Here is a 15,295-nt window from a genome sequence, read left to right as displayed (position 1 = left end):
TTCATCCAAACACGTCATAGTCCTTGCTGACTCATACGGACACGTTATCGTCTTTGCTGACTCACTAAAAACATGTCAATGACTTTGCTGACTCACAGGCGACACGTCATCCAGAATGCTGACTCACCAAAGTAATGTCATCGTCATTGCTGACTCACCACGCTCAAGTCATCCTGGCTGCTGACTCATCGCAGACACGTCATCCTTGCTGCTGATTCACCCACACACGTCATCGTCATTGCTGACTCACCACGCACACGTCCTCACAACTGCTGACTACTCTATACACGTCATCGTCACTGCTGACTCACCACGCAAACGTCATCACAGCAGCTGACTTATTATTACACGTCATCGTCATTGCTGGCTCATCCGTTCACGTCATCGTCATTGCTGATGCACCACGCTCACGTCATCGCAGTTGCTGACTCACCACATACACGTCAACACAACAGCTGACTCACGAGGTACACGTCACCGCCTCTGCTTACTCACCACGGACACGTCATACTCGCTTCTGACACGTCAGTACACGTCATAGCAGTTGCTGACTCACAAGTGACACTTCATTCATTCTGCTTACTCCCTCACCACACGTCATCGCAACCGCTGACTCACCAAGGAGACGTCATCGGTACACGTCGTCGGGGTGCAGACTCACCAGAGACACGTCATCTAGTCTGCTGACTCGTACGTACACGTCATAGCTGTTGCTGACTCACATTGGACACATCATATCAGTTGCTGACTTGTCAATACACGTCATCGTAGGTGCTGCCTCATCGTTACACGTCATCGTTGCTGCTGAAATTCCGTGACACGTCATCCTCAATGCTGACTCATCAGCACACGTCATCACTTTGCTGATTTGTCAATACACGTCATCCTAGTTGCTGACTCATTAGTACACGTCATCGGTTCGCTGACTTATCCTTACACGTCATCGTTGCTGCTGACTCTCCTTGACACGTCATCTTCAATGCTGACTCATCAGTACACGTCATCACATTGCTGACTCATCCATACACGTCATCGGGTTGCTGACTCAACACACACACGTAATCGTCGTTGCTGACTCAACGAAGAGACGTCATCTTATCCGCCGACTTGTCCGGACACGTCATCTCATCCGCCGACTTGTCCAGACACGTCATCCTAACTGCTGACTCACCATGTACTCGTCATAGCATCTGGTGACTCACCAGGGACACGTCATCCCTTCTGGTGACTCGTCCGGACACGTCATAGAATCTGCTGACTCACCAAAGCCACGCATCGACTTTGCTGACTCGCCGAGAACACGTCACATTGCTTGCTGAAACGTCATCGCGGCTGCTGACTCATCATCACCACGTCATCGTGACTGCTGACCACCATGACCACTTCATCGCTGCTGCTGACTCACTGAGGACACGTAATCGCAGCTGCTGACTCATCATGGACACGATATCACGTTTGCTGACTCACTATGCACATGTCATCCTGTCTGCTGACTCACCGAAGACACATCATCCTTGTTGCTGACTCACCAATGACACGTCATGCTCATTGCTGACTCACTAGTGACACGTCATCCATGTCGCTGACTCAGCACAGAAACGTCATCTTTCTGCTGTCACCATTGACACGTCATCTCTCTTCCTGACTTACCACCGTCACGTCATCATGACTGCTGACTCATCATAGACACGTTATCCTTCTAACCACGTCAAAGGTATTTGAAGAGTCTAGGGCCACTTCTTTTATACGCGGCTGAAACAATCAGCCTCCTCACCTTGTTGGTCGTCGCAGTCTCCAATTTTCTCAGACGGCGGCTTTCGACCATCTTGAGCTGTGATTCGCCGATAACGACAGTGTCAGGGATGGTGGGGAGGAGGAAATGGAGATGTTGTGGAAGAAGTCAAACCGTAGAATGATTTTCTCTGCAGGTATCCTTTTCGCATGCGGGTGGAAAAATCAGGGATGGTGGGGAGGATGAATTGGAATTTTCATCATTCTGTATTCTCAATTCTGCTTCGAGGTCTGAGAACGAATTGGGAGGGCTACGAATTAGCTTCTGCTCCCTATGCATGGACCAAGAAGAAAAAATTGTAAGGGAGGACGCGCCGGAGTCCTCATTGGCTGCCACCCTCCTCCCATGGGCCACCAACCACCCTCCCTGCCACTTGCCCACCTACCCAACAGCTCCTCTTCACCAGAGTAGATGGTTCACAAAGGTCATCCCAATTTTGCTCATTATCATGTACCCAGACCCACAAGAATTCTATTCTCAGTCGCCAAAATGAGAATTTTTCCGAGCCAAGCGAATACATTTTACAAACAATGAACATTATCCGTTATGTTAGTAGGTTTCATTCTTCTGCTCTGCTTCTTCCTGCCTTTACCAGTTTCCAAGCATCATATTTCAGCTTTAGCAGTGTTCTCCAATTCAGATATAGGTGTACTTGTAATTTCTGCTCGGAAGGGAGAATTTGAAACAGGTTATGAGAGAGGTGGACAGACACGTGAACATGTGCAACTAGCTAAGACATTGGGAGTCTCTAAGCTGCTGGTTGTTGTGAACAAAATGGATGAGCCAACTGTTAAATGGTCAAAAGAAAGATTCAATGAGATTGAGTCGAAAATGGTATCATTTCTGAAGTCTTCAGGTTATAATGTGAAAAAAGATGTTCAGTTTCTTCCGATATCTGGTCTTCTGGGGACAAATATGAAAACCAGAGTGGAGAAAAGTGTATGCCCATGGTGGAATGGTCCATGCCTTTTTGAAGCGCTTGATGCTATTGAAGTTCCACTGCGTGATCTAAAGGGTCCATTCAGAATGCCTATTATTGACAAGTTTAAAGACATGGGAACTGTTGTCATGGGAAAAATAGAATCTGGGAGTGTTCGTGAAGGTGATAGTTTGCTCGTCATGCCAAATAAGGTACCTGTGAAGGTCCTTGGCATCTACTGTGATGAAGACAAAGTAAGGCGTGCAGGACCTGGTGAAAACTTGCGAGTAAGGGTGTCTGGGATTGAGGAGGAGGATATTATAGCTGGTTTTGTTATGTGTAGTGTTGCAAAACCAATACATGCTGTGTTGCAAAACCAATACATGCTGTTTCTGAGTTTGTTGCCCGCTTACAGATTCTGGACACAATTGATAATGCAATCTTTTGTGCTGGTTACAAGGCTGTTCTACACATCCATGCAGTAGTGGAGGAATGTTAAATTGTTGAACTGATGCTGCAGATTGATCCAAAAACTATGAAAAAGAAACCTCTCTTTGTTAAGAAAGGTGCTGTTGTTGTATGCCGTGTTCAGGTAAATAACTTGATATGCTGTGGGAATGGTGACTGATCTCCCTACTCCAAGTGAATAGTTTGCAACAGTTTTTCCATGAGATGTTCCAACGTTCTACCTCAGCAATCAAAATGAAAGCATGAGCTACTTTTATTGGAATGGCAGGTTGATCAGTATACAGAGTCTTGATTGTCATCATGTTGCCCTTACGGAGTAGTTTGCCATTATTTGTAGCTTTCTATATGAAGCTTTGTTGAGATTTTACCAAGTCTTGTCAAATATGATGCGGGTTGTCCTTCTAAACTGAGGTGTATATGATTGAGAGGTGGTTATACCTGGTCGATATGCCTGCACAATTTATTTGTGTTGGTAGGTGGTTGTTTTAGCAGAACAACAATATACAGTTGACGGATAGAAAAATGTGTTAACCTGGTAATTGTACTCGGCACAGAGTTGTTCCACCATTTTCTGTTTAATGGAAAGAAATCACTCAGACGCATGTTGGTGGAAGCTTTTAAAAAAAAAAGGGAATCATTTATCCTCCTTTTTCAATATAAGAAAGATCTCTGCTCATATTGCTGCAAATGTAGCTGCTAAAGCATATGAACTCGGTTTGTAACCCACCCTTGTACTATATATTTATCGACTCAAGACGTTTATTTTCGTTCTGAGAAGGTGTTTGTATCTTAGCTCTGACAACACGGCTGCCTCAACCTGCTGACTTGGTTAAGTATGCTGAAAGCTGCACATACGCTCCGAGTTACAGAAGTTACAGATTAAGCTCCTGCTCATGATGTGCGTTGTTTTGAGCATGTTTGCTAACATTATGTATAATGTGTCTATATATGTGTGCCTATATATATATAGAAAGTTGAAAAACATAAAAATACGCAGATAAGGTGTAAAAATACAAAAACAAACATTGAGTGTGTTTTATTTTATCTCGAAAAATAGAAAGCTACAAATCCAAACATAGCCATAGATTTCATGTCCCACATGAAAACACTAATTAAGTTTTAAATGCTTAATAAAGACTTATCCAATTAAAAGTTTAAAATGAAACTTTGAGGACATAATTAAGAAAATGAGGGAATTTGTACATATATATCAAGTAATATTTAAATTCACTCGACACTTGACACTGGACACGTGCAGTTTATACAGCGAAATGAATAATATTTCATTTTCTCTCTTATGTGAAGTTGCAAATAGTAAATAGCATTTTGCCAAAATAAGATGACTTTTATTGAAATGAAAATACTGAAAGCTGCAACTTTAAAGTTATTTCCAAAAACTTCTGATCAGAAAAGGTATTTTTTTTTGCAATGTCTCTACTTTTGGATTACAGAGTATATATGTTTATATGTAGATGAAATCAAGTGTCATAATATACACTTTAATACTCATAAGTTCTCTCACTTTATATTAATTTAGTTTCCGAGTTGTTCTTGAAAGAAGGTTTTTGAAATTGTTGTTCCGCAAGTCTCGATTAATTTCGTCGTACATATATATATATATATCCTAAAAGTGAGTTCGCTTAACCAACAATAATCATATAGTGCGGACAAATTTTACTTTAAAAATAGTAAAATCACGCTTCAACACCTCTCCGGAATTTTCATATTCTAACAATCTATAACTTTTTTCTAATTTATTCCCACCAGATAAATTGAATTTATAAACACCCATGAAATATAACTCTAGAACGAATAGAATTACGAGTAGCTAGGTTTTTACTTGGATGCTTATTAGCAGGCTTGACAACTTCGCATGTTGTTCGTGTTACAGAAACGCGACTTCTTTAAATTTGTGAATTCATGGGAATTCCTATAATTTCTCATCCAAGAAGAACAAAAAATAAAAAGAAAAAAAGAAGTGTAGGTTTCAATTCTCTGCAGCATATTATTGCTGAAGCATTTGATTTATCATTTGGAACATAAATATTGTTTTTTTTTTTTTTCTCAGCATTATATAATTTGGATGAATATTTATCCATATGTTACTAAATCGGGATAATTTCACTTTTAATTTTCTAAGTTAGTCGTTAAATCATTTTTGTTACTTCATATCCCAATCTCCTTAATTTTGATACCAGGTTTTCTTACAATGATAAAATTAGTCTCGCTGCTTCGTTAGTTGCTCATTTAAACTATTGGAGGGACCTTTTGATCAACTAATGGTTATAACTACTCCGATTACTTAATAAAACTTGGAAATCAAGATTTTTGACAATACTGCGGTCGAAAAATCACGTTAAAATAATAGACATAGAATCTGCCGCAAAGGATTACAATTTTGGTCCGTTAAATTATTCATTAAATCAGTTTTGGTACCTCATATTCCTCTTTTGTCTATGACATGTCTCTGTATTAGTTTAAACGGTCAACTGACAGATAGGACTAACTTTAATTATTTTAAGAAAACTTGAAAATCAAAACTGATATCCATGGCAAAATAATTTAGTGACCAAAATTGAAATACATTTTGCCATATGAACAATGCCTGTTTTTATACTTTGGCATAAAAAAAAAAAAATTCCATCTTATTATCTCAACTTTGCGAAATTTGAACTTTATCATGTATGACCCTTTTTTTGTTGATTTTTCTGTCGAAAAAAAATCTTCACATGTGCATATGTGAAAAATATTACATCACATAACCCTTAAATATCATATGTGCACTGCATGTGTTGTTTTTCCCATAAAAAAAACTTGGTATTGAAAAATAGTTTTTGTAAAATTGAAATTGTAAGTTGATAACAAAAAAATAAAAAATTTATATGTCAAGGTACCAAATGTTCATTATTCGAATAACAAAATATAATTAATCATCCAATTATCCCGAATAACTGATGCACTATGTTTCAACGTTGATTTAGTGAAGTAAATCAATATTTCATTACATATATTTTCCATCTTTTGCAATTCTTTCATATTTACAGTCTCCAGAACCTCTTTACAGATGCATTACTATAGCCTTAGAAGATGGAAAAGTTCCTTTGATAATTTTATATATTATAATTCTTCTAGTGACTGTACTAATAATTCGGGATGCCTAGAAAAACAATTTCCCCGACTTTGCTATTTGGTAGAGGTATGGGACTGTTTGGGAGAGCTTTTCAAAAATACTTTTCGACTTCTAGATTGGAAAATACGTTTTTTATGTGTTTGAAACTGTTCAAAACAACACTTTGAGCCAAAAGCTAGAAAAGGTGCTCTTGTTTACTTTGACATTTTCTTAAATAAATTTAACTGGTTTGGACTGCTTTACCCTTATTATAATAGTTTTTATTTAAATTTGTCATTTTTAATTTATTTTAAAATTAAACATCTAAAGTCGATTAGATTTCTCAAATAATTTGAATAATTTAACATTAATAAAATGTATGATTTCATATATTTAATATTTTCAAAATTTTTATATTTTATTTGCTAAATTATCTTATATTAATATAAATTAAATATGATTAATTAGATAGATTTTAAAGCGTAAACAATTATTTATTATATGCACGCAGGAATTACATGCCATAACGTCTAGTATATATATACTAATATAAAAAAGAAAGAGGCTACGTACTCACAAATGGCCGTTAAGGACACCGTTTTATCAATTTTTTATGCCCTTTAACTAATAAGATAACTAACTTATTCAACTTTTCAAATAAATTAATTTTCTTTTCTTCCTTTCTTTTTTTTGTTTAATATAATATATTGATTTCTATATTTCACTTTTATATAATATATTTTAAAATATAAAAAAATAATTTATTATATGCACACAGCAGCCACGCGCCATGATAATAAAATAATAATAGAAAAGAAGTAGTTGATTTAAGTTGTTGCTACCCCCCCCCCCCCCCCCCCACGAAATTCCCTCCTAAATCATTTATTTGAACCTAACAGTGAATGAGACAAATGCAAAGATCACACATCATTTCAAGAACCAAATAATCATATCATTGATCATACAGAAGACCTGATGAATCAACTGCGTCGTCATCAAATAAAAATCAAGAACCAAGAATGCATAAGAAATGTGTCTCAAAACATTGTCGTATCGAATAAATGTCCTGCCATCTATGCAAATTCTAGTTGGTTTAGCATCCAAAGATTTTTAGCTAACAAAGAATCTAACAAAATACTTCATTCGGTTATTCTTGTTTCTATCCAACATTTCCCTATAAAATGGCATAAAAAACAAGAAAAATAAGAACAGATCTCCAAAGCTGCAGCTTCATAGCAGTAATGAAACTCTAGTAGCCAAAAGATGGATCTAATCGAGCTTCACGGACGAAAACAGGTAATGCACGAACCAAAATGAGGAAAGGAATCCAACAGTGCCCGTTGCAAGCATGATTGCAAGAACCATGAAGAGTGAATAACCAAGGTAAAGGGTGGCGGATACCGGTCCACTCAAACTCTTAAGGTCGAATATCAGATAATTGACGGAGTAAAGAAAGATGTATATGGCAACAGAACCAGAAGCGAAGAAGGATTTCCACCACCATCTCCAGTCCTCGACACAGAGATGCATGTAAGTTAGAACAAGGGATACCTCAGCACAAACCACTACCAAGAGGATCAGAACAATTAATAAGAATCCGAAAACATAGTATACACGACCCATCCAGATACTGGACATTATGAAGAAGAGTTCAATGAAAAGTGTCCCAAAAGGAAGGGTACCGGCCCCAAGAACCAAAAGCCAAGATGGATATTTCTGAGCTGGGATTTCACGGGGAATTTGATTGGTTCGGACAGGATATTCAATAGGAGGTGCTCTGGCACCAAAGAAGCCACCAACCAGGGTAAGGGGAACGGAGATACAGAACCACAACAAAATAAGTACAACAAACAATGAAAATGGAATAGCTCCTGTGCTCTTACTACCCCATAACAAGAAGTTCAAAGTGGTAAGGATAAGGAAAGAAATACCGGGGAAGAAACAAGCAACTCTCCATGCAACTGAAAACCAGCCCTTATTAGCTCCACCAAGTATAGTCCTCCACAAGCGAACAGCAACATAACCAGCTGCAATTCCAAGAATCATGTAGAAAAACAGCATACCAGTTATGAGTGTCCCCCGTGATGCAGGGGACATAAACCCGAGGGCAGCAAACAAAATCGTCACAACTGCCATTCCAAGTATCTGTACTCCATCCCCAACCATCACACACAGAAGTGATGGATTAGTAGGTGCACGGAAAACATCACCGACGACAAGTTTCCATCCTGACAACTCCTCATTCATCTGGGCTTGAGCTTCCTTGTCAAGCTCCTCATATCTAGTAAGATCCCGCCTAACTGTCCTCAAAAAGATCACCAGCACAATGCCGGCCAAGAAAGTGATCACCATGAGAGAGTTGAGAATTGAGAACCAATGCACTTTTGATCCCTCCATCTTCAAATACGCATCCCACCTTGATGGCCACTTGATGTCGCTCTCCACAAATGTCACCTCATACGTAAAAGCCAGCGGCTCATTCTCCTTAATAGCCATGGCCACCATGCCTGGATCGCAGTTAATTGGATTTGGATACTTGTCATACATATTCAAGTTCTTCAACAAGTCAGCATTATGCTGGAAACTACAAGGCACCACCTCAAATCCAACAACCATGTATCCAGGCACATTGGATCCCGCATTTCCAATTGTAGGGATCACCTCAGCTGCATCCCCAGTACCCATAACACGAGCTACATTATCCTCATACTTATGAACAAGAACCATGAATTTAAGGTGATTGAACACATAATAGGCATCCTGCACCTTCACACCGACCGGGTAACCAGTCCACCTCAACATAAAACCATCCTTCTTAGTATACCGAATCGCGGGCAGGTTATCTAGAATCACATTCACCTGGTACATCTCATCAATCCTCTTTTTCAATAGCTTAAACTCATCAGCCGACAAAGGCTTAGTTTGGCATAGAAAAATATCGGACTCATTGGTATACATCTTAAACCTATACGGAGAATTCTCAATCCTATCACCCATAAGGAGCTCACCAAGATTTTCAGCACTGTCCTTAATACCCTCTTTCGGCTGGCAAAATGGCAAACTATAATAGCTAAAGGGAATCTCAGTGTCAATTGAAGTCAAAGAATTGACCTTCATATTCAAGTAATCACCGATTCCATACTTGTGAGGGTAACTACCAGGGAGATAAAACCCCTGGCCTAGTTGGACAAACGCCATGAAAATAAGCATGGCCCAGATCTTCACATTGCGAAAAGATTCCATCTTCTCTGTTTTCTTGGCAGATCTGGATAGCCCAGATCAGGAAATCAACGATAATGCCAAGAAAAAACCAATATATATCGCGGGATTTCAGTTTTTATCAAGATCTGTAAACAAAATTCAGAATATTATGATGAGTCACGAGAGGGCTTGGTTGATATGACAATGTGTAAAACAATTCAAGACAATGCACCGCAGGAACAGGAAAAAGAGAACGAAATCGCAAAGAAATGATTCTTGGTGAAAATGAAAATGTAATCAACGTACAGATTGTCGAGAAATCTTACCGGACCTTCCCCTCTGAAAGAGGGATATCAGCAGCAGTGGCAAATACGTCTAGATGTGGAAATTGGAGCTCAGGAAGAGGGAGAGCAGAGAGAAGAGAAGCATAAGACAATGAAGAAGAGAGAGAGATCATATTTATATCAATTTTTCGCGTCGGTGATCGAATTTATTGCAAGAATTTTCATGTGCTATTTTCCCTTCTCATTTTTATTTTTATTTTTGACAATGTTTCCCGAGATAGTTGCACACCATCAACTTTTACCCCTATAGAGCGTCGGTATGACACCCGTACATATGTTGTGTGTGTGTATATATATATATATATATATATATAATATTAATTCAAATTTAATTATTTTTTTATTTTTAAAATATATATTTTTATATCTATATTAATCACTTATTAATGTGATACAATAAATTGGATGGCAATGGGGCTACTATGTGGCGAGTTAGACTTGATTTGAGATACGTCCTGACTATTCAACTGTAAACTTTAATTTTAATTTCAAATCAATTATATTTCTTTCTAATAATAATAATAAAGCATCACCACAGGCATTTTGACGACTCAACTACAAAGTTAAGTGGTGATTGGAATGGAAACTATTCGATCTTCGCATACAAATAATAATAAGGGTAAATTACAATAAACTCCTTTAAGATTGGTTAAATTATAAATATTCTTTTATTGTTTGAAAAATTATAAATATTTTTTTTAAAATTAACAGCCCTCTAACAAATAATCTCCTATAATGGGTTGTTATGAAAGAGTATTTGTTTAAGATGTTCATAATTTTAGAGAAGTATTTATAATTTTTCAAACAACAAAAAAATATTTATAAATATGACATTTTAAATGAGTCTATTGTAATTTGTCCTAATAATAATAATAATAGGGGTGGCAATGGCATTTGATCACTCAACTGCACAGTTAAAGGGTGATTTAAATCAAAACCACTCAAAAAAATAATAAAAAAAGAATAATTATACTCCCCTCTCATGAGATTTAGTTTAATTATATGTAAACTTCCTGTGATTTGGAAAATCGCATCTAACACTCCTAAAGTTTGCTTCCGTCTAACAAATTAGTCCCTCCATTAGTTAAAATTCAATAAATTTGTCGATATTAACTGAATAGCTGAATGAAAATTGATATATACCCTCGATTCACTTATTATTGACTTATCATAGTTCAAACATTTTTTTTCAAACTAAACTACTCTTATAACGTGAAGATTTACCTCCACATATATATTAACGCGGGAAGACGTATGAGTAATAAGCCAATCGGGATAAATATAGATTTTTTTCAATTCTTATGTTAATATCAATAAATTTGTGAATTTTGACTAATGGGGTCTAATTTGTTGGATAGAAATAAATTTCAAGTATACTAAATATAATTTTTCAAACTACAGAAAATTTATATATAATTATATCAAGTTTTAATGAAAGAGAGTGTAATTATTCCTTAAAAAAAAATGGCAGCAAAAGCCGTTTGACCACTCAACTGCAGGTACTCTTTACTTGTAATGGTTGTCACGTAGAGTAGTAATAGCGGCTTACATCTAACTCTATCTCCTCACTTGCCTACTCTTTATAATTATCACTCGTCTTGTCATGCTTGATTTATGAAAAATCTTTGAATTAATAATATGAAAAATATAATACACTTATCGTTTAATAAATGTATAGTTCAAGAAAAATAATTAATTATATAATAAATATATCAAATTTTTTATATGATCAATTTTATACAAACAAACTTGAATTGGATAAAAAAAATCATATTTACATAATAATCCAAAAAAAATACGATTTGGGCCGTAATCTAAGACACTAATTATTAGTTATTATGTAATAATTCACCATAATCATTGTGACAAAAACATCCACTAAAGATAAAATTTTGCAATATTTATATATCCCCTTCAATGACATTATTATGCTCTTCTTATATCGTGTGAATTCACGATAAAAGAAATAATTGTTATTTGTTTATATTATAAATCGCTACAGTTTGAAATCATGACAAAATCATATTATCTATTATAATTAGATAAAATTAATTAAAAAGTTTTAGATTTAACTACGATTAATCAAGATTTATCATGATATTATCTATGATCAAAATATTTATCATAATTTTTATCTGTAGTGAATGTTTTGACTTAATATGTAGAAATAATGATTAATAGTAGTTGAATAGTCGTAGTTTATCGGTACTTTCCATGATTTTTTATTTATAAAGGATATCATGGGTTAATTATTTATTATTATCAAACAAAAGAAAAATTATAAAATTAATAATTTTTTAAATATGTTAACAAATTTATGTCGAGTCATGGACAGACGCAAACTTTTTTTTTAAAAAAAATCATCCGTACAGTCGTGGACATCGTCCATGACTCGATGGTAATTTTTTTTTTTTAAATAATAAAGACCGAATCGTGGATAGCATCCATGATTCAGCCTCGTGGATGCCATCCACGACCTCGAGTTGTGGATAACAACTACAACTCGGGGTTTTTAAAAAAAAAATACATTAAAATTATTAATGATAAATTTAAACATTATAATTACAATTTGTTACAAATATTACAATAAAAATACAAATATTAAAAATATTCGTCCATTCCACAATTGCATTTGAAGCATTGACACCAAGGTCTTCTTATTTCCTTACCCACATTCTGTATATGCTCATTTTGTTCATTATTATCATCACCACCAGAATTAATATGCAACTGACTTGGTGATGTTGCAGAACTAGACTCCTCATTATCACGATATGCACTAAATGATGGGAATAAAATTGGTGAAATGTTATATCCTGATGCATATGGTTGATTAATGTCAAGGTCAAGGTCAAGGTCAAGATCTACATGTTAAGAATAAGTTTTTGCATGGCTTGACATATATGGAGCCGATTGAAACCAATCATCTTGAGACGGTTGAGGCACGTAGTAATCTTGAGGCGTATACACTGTAGAAGGACTAACTACATCCACCCCAACACCATCGCGCTCAACTGAACTAATAGATATTCGACTAGAACTTCTCCTTTGCCTGTGGGATGTGGTGAGAATATTATCGGATGACGTTGCAATTTGTTGTGGTTGATGTGTTAGAGCTTTCTTGGTTATTTGTATTCCATGTGCGAATCGATCGACCAATTGCGGTACCCTTCAATATTTAGTGGTCTAGATTGACAAATTGCTTCAAGGACGTTTTACCTCTTTTGTCTAAAGATTATACAAAAATAATGAATGTTAATGTAAAAGAAAATAAAATCTAAAATAAAATATGTGATATTATATAACATACCACAATTTGCAACATAAGTGCATCTCCAGGTTGTTATCCGTTTTTCATACGTATGTCATAGATGAAGACACGAAATGACGTGTTATGCTATTGTACAATTTCTAATACCTTCATTCTGTATTTCTTTTGTTGGAAATGGGTGGCCTTTGTACTATCGTGTCATATCTTTTGTGTCATCTAGTGATGTATTGTATGTGTTGCAGGTTCAATCTGTGCCCGTATAATTATCCCCCTTTATTTCAAAAATGAAGCAAATTGTCCCCCTATCAATGTTTACAGAGGACAGTAATTTGCTTTATTTTTCAAAATATGAAAAATAATTTACTATTTTATTTTTCACCGGAGTCTCTTTGCTCATTTTTCATATCACATGAAGGTGAATTACATTTTTTCCTATTTAAATACTAATTATGTTATGAAAATATTGGACTCGAGGGAGATATTGGAAACAAAAATTTCAAATGAAAATATTAATTGCAGCTTCAACAACTTATAAGCCTCGTCTCCCTATGAAGACGCCTTTTTAACAAAATCATAAATCTCATATAAAATCAGAGCGGATGATATCAGTTTAATGTAATTTACTCCTTGTGATATTGCAAATGAACAAATTACACTCCTATAAAAAAATAGCAATTTACCAGGAAGATAAATTGCTTTATTCTAAAAAATATAAAGGAGTAAATTACTGCATTTAAAAACTAAAGGGGGATAAATTCTGTTTTTTTTTATACGAAAGTAATTTACTTATTTGTAATAACACAGAAGAGTTGCTTGTATTTTTTTCAATAACATGTTGGGCAATAAAAAAACAGATCAAATTATAAGTCAAATCATATACAAACAAATTCAAATAATTCTTATTAAAAATTTAAAATCCTTAAATCCAAATTCATCATCTTAAGATATTTGTAAAAGTAATCTTGAGAAGTGGAAGTATGTGAGGTTCAATGCCGGAGAGTTTACTGAGCCGTGAAGCAAACGACATCGTCCAGTTATTAATACTGTTGTAATTGTCAATGGGCTTCTTACATTGACAACTATTGTATTTAGTTTTTCACTAATTTCTCCTATTTTTTTAAGCATTATATGATGATGATATTAATGTCTTTTGTACGTTACATTTGACGATCAAAATTTTGAAATATTATGAACTTAACTTTGTGAATTTATAAACTTTTCAAAACGTCGCAATAAATTGTTCGATAAAATTTTCGGAGAATAAATTTATAAGATTTAAAAATTAGATGTTAGAAACTTATAATTAGTTACTTTCAAAAAGAGTTCGGAGTTCTCAACTTATTGTTAAATTTTAACAAACTCTTTTAATTTTAATCATATTAATTATAAAATTATCATTAATTTTTTTTTAAATTTTATAATTTTATTTTATTCAAATATTTTATGACCTTATTTTAAAATCGAAACGAAAATGGATCTTAAAGCATATTAATTAACTTGTAAGTAGTGCTTTTCTAAACTTCCTTAAGATTCAAGTTTTAGAAATCTAAAACATTATGATCTTCACAAACCAAAAGAAATTAACCCAAGATTTTAATTTCTTAATCCAAAAAGTCAACCATAATTTAGCCCAAGAATTATTAAACCTTTTTAAATAAAAGTGTCATAGAATGTTATTATATATATATATATATATATATAGATATATTTGAAGTTGAAACAAAAAAAAAATCATAATTCTTTTTGTATGAAAGTTTATGTTAAAAGATTTTAATAATTAAATATATTCAAACTCTAATACTAATTTAATATATTGATTTTCTAAATCAACAAACGTATTTAAAATAAATAAATAAAAAATAAATTATAAACTAGACTAGAATTTATAATTTTTTAATTGTGGGACCTCAACCTCACCAATAAAGCAGAGCTAGTTGGCATTAAATACAAGCTATGTTAGTCGTAGTTTCGGCCGGTCACCTTTAGTTGGGTGAGTACCACTACTTCTATGGGCAACTTGTAAATGGAGACTTGAATATGCCTACCTAGTATTCACATTTAATGCTCTTTAACTTGTTATACCAAAAAGGGACCAATTAGATATGTAGATAAATTGAATCGAATTAAATATATGATTGTTTAATTTTATTTGTATTATTATTGAGTTGGATAATTGTGTTCGGTCTGAATA

The 15,295-nt window shown here is 34.7% G+C and overlaps 1 protein-coding gene and 1 pseudogene across 1 annotated transcript; one reads left to right on the top strand and one right to left on the bottom strand.

Annotated features, from left to right (window-relative positions):
* LOC105166395 lies at nucleotides 1,747-3,792 on the top strand (annotated as a pseudogene).
* LOC105166394 (transmembrane 9 superfamily member 11) lies at nucleotides 7,265-10,028 on the bottom strand. The gene is made up of 2 exons (XM_011085735.2): nucleotides 9,816-10,028; nucleotides 7,265-9,635 (listed from the first exon to the last, which is right to left on the bottom strand). Exon 2 carries the CDS (start codon nucleotides 9,529-9,531, stop codon nucleotides 7,558-7,560), a length of 1,974 nt encoding a protein of 657 aa, XP_011084037.1. The 5' UTR covers nucleotides 9,532-9,635; nucleotides 9,816-10,028; the 3' UTR covers nucleotides 7,265-7,557.

This window comes from Sesamum indicum, linkage group LG7 (genome assembly GCF_000512975.1).
Source record: "Sesamum indicum cultivar Zhongzhi No. 13 linkage group LG7, S_indicum_v1.0, whole genome shotgun sequence".
In the NCBI taxonomy this organism is placed as follows: Eukaryota; Viridiplantae; Streptophyta; class Magnoliopsida; order Lamiales; family Pedaliaceae; genus Sesamum; species Sesamum indicum.
This window is presented reverse-complemented; position numbering and strand designations above follow the sequence as displayed.

Bases quoted from the DNA above. Each gene is read 5' to 3' on its own strand.
- LOC105166394 (XM_011085735.2), bottom strand. From the start codon at position 9,531: ATGGAATCTTTTCGCAATGTGAAGATCTGGGCCATGCTTATTTTCATG.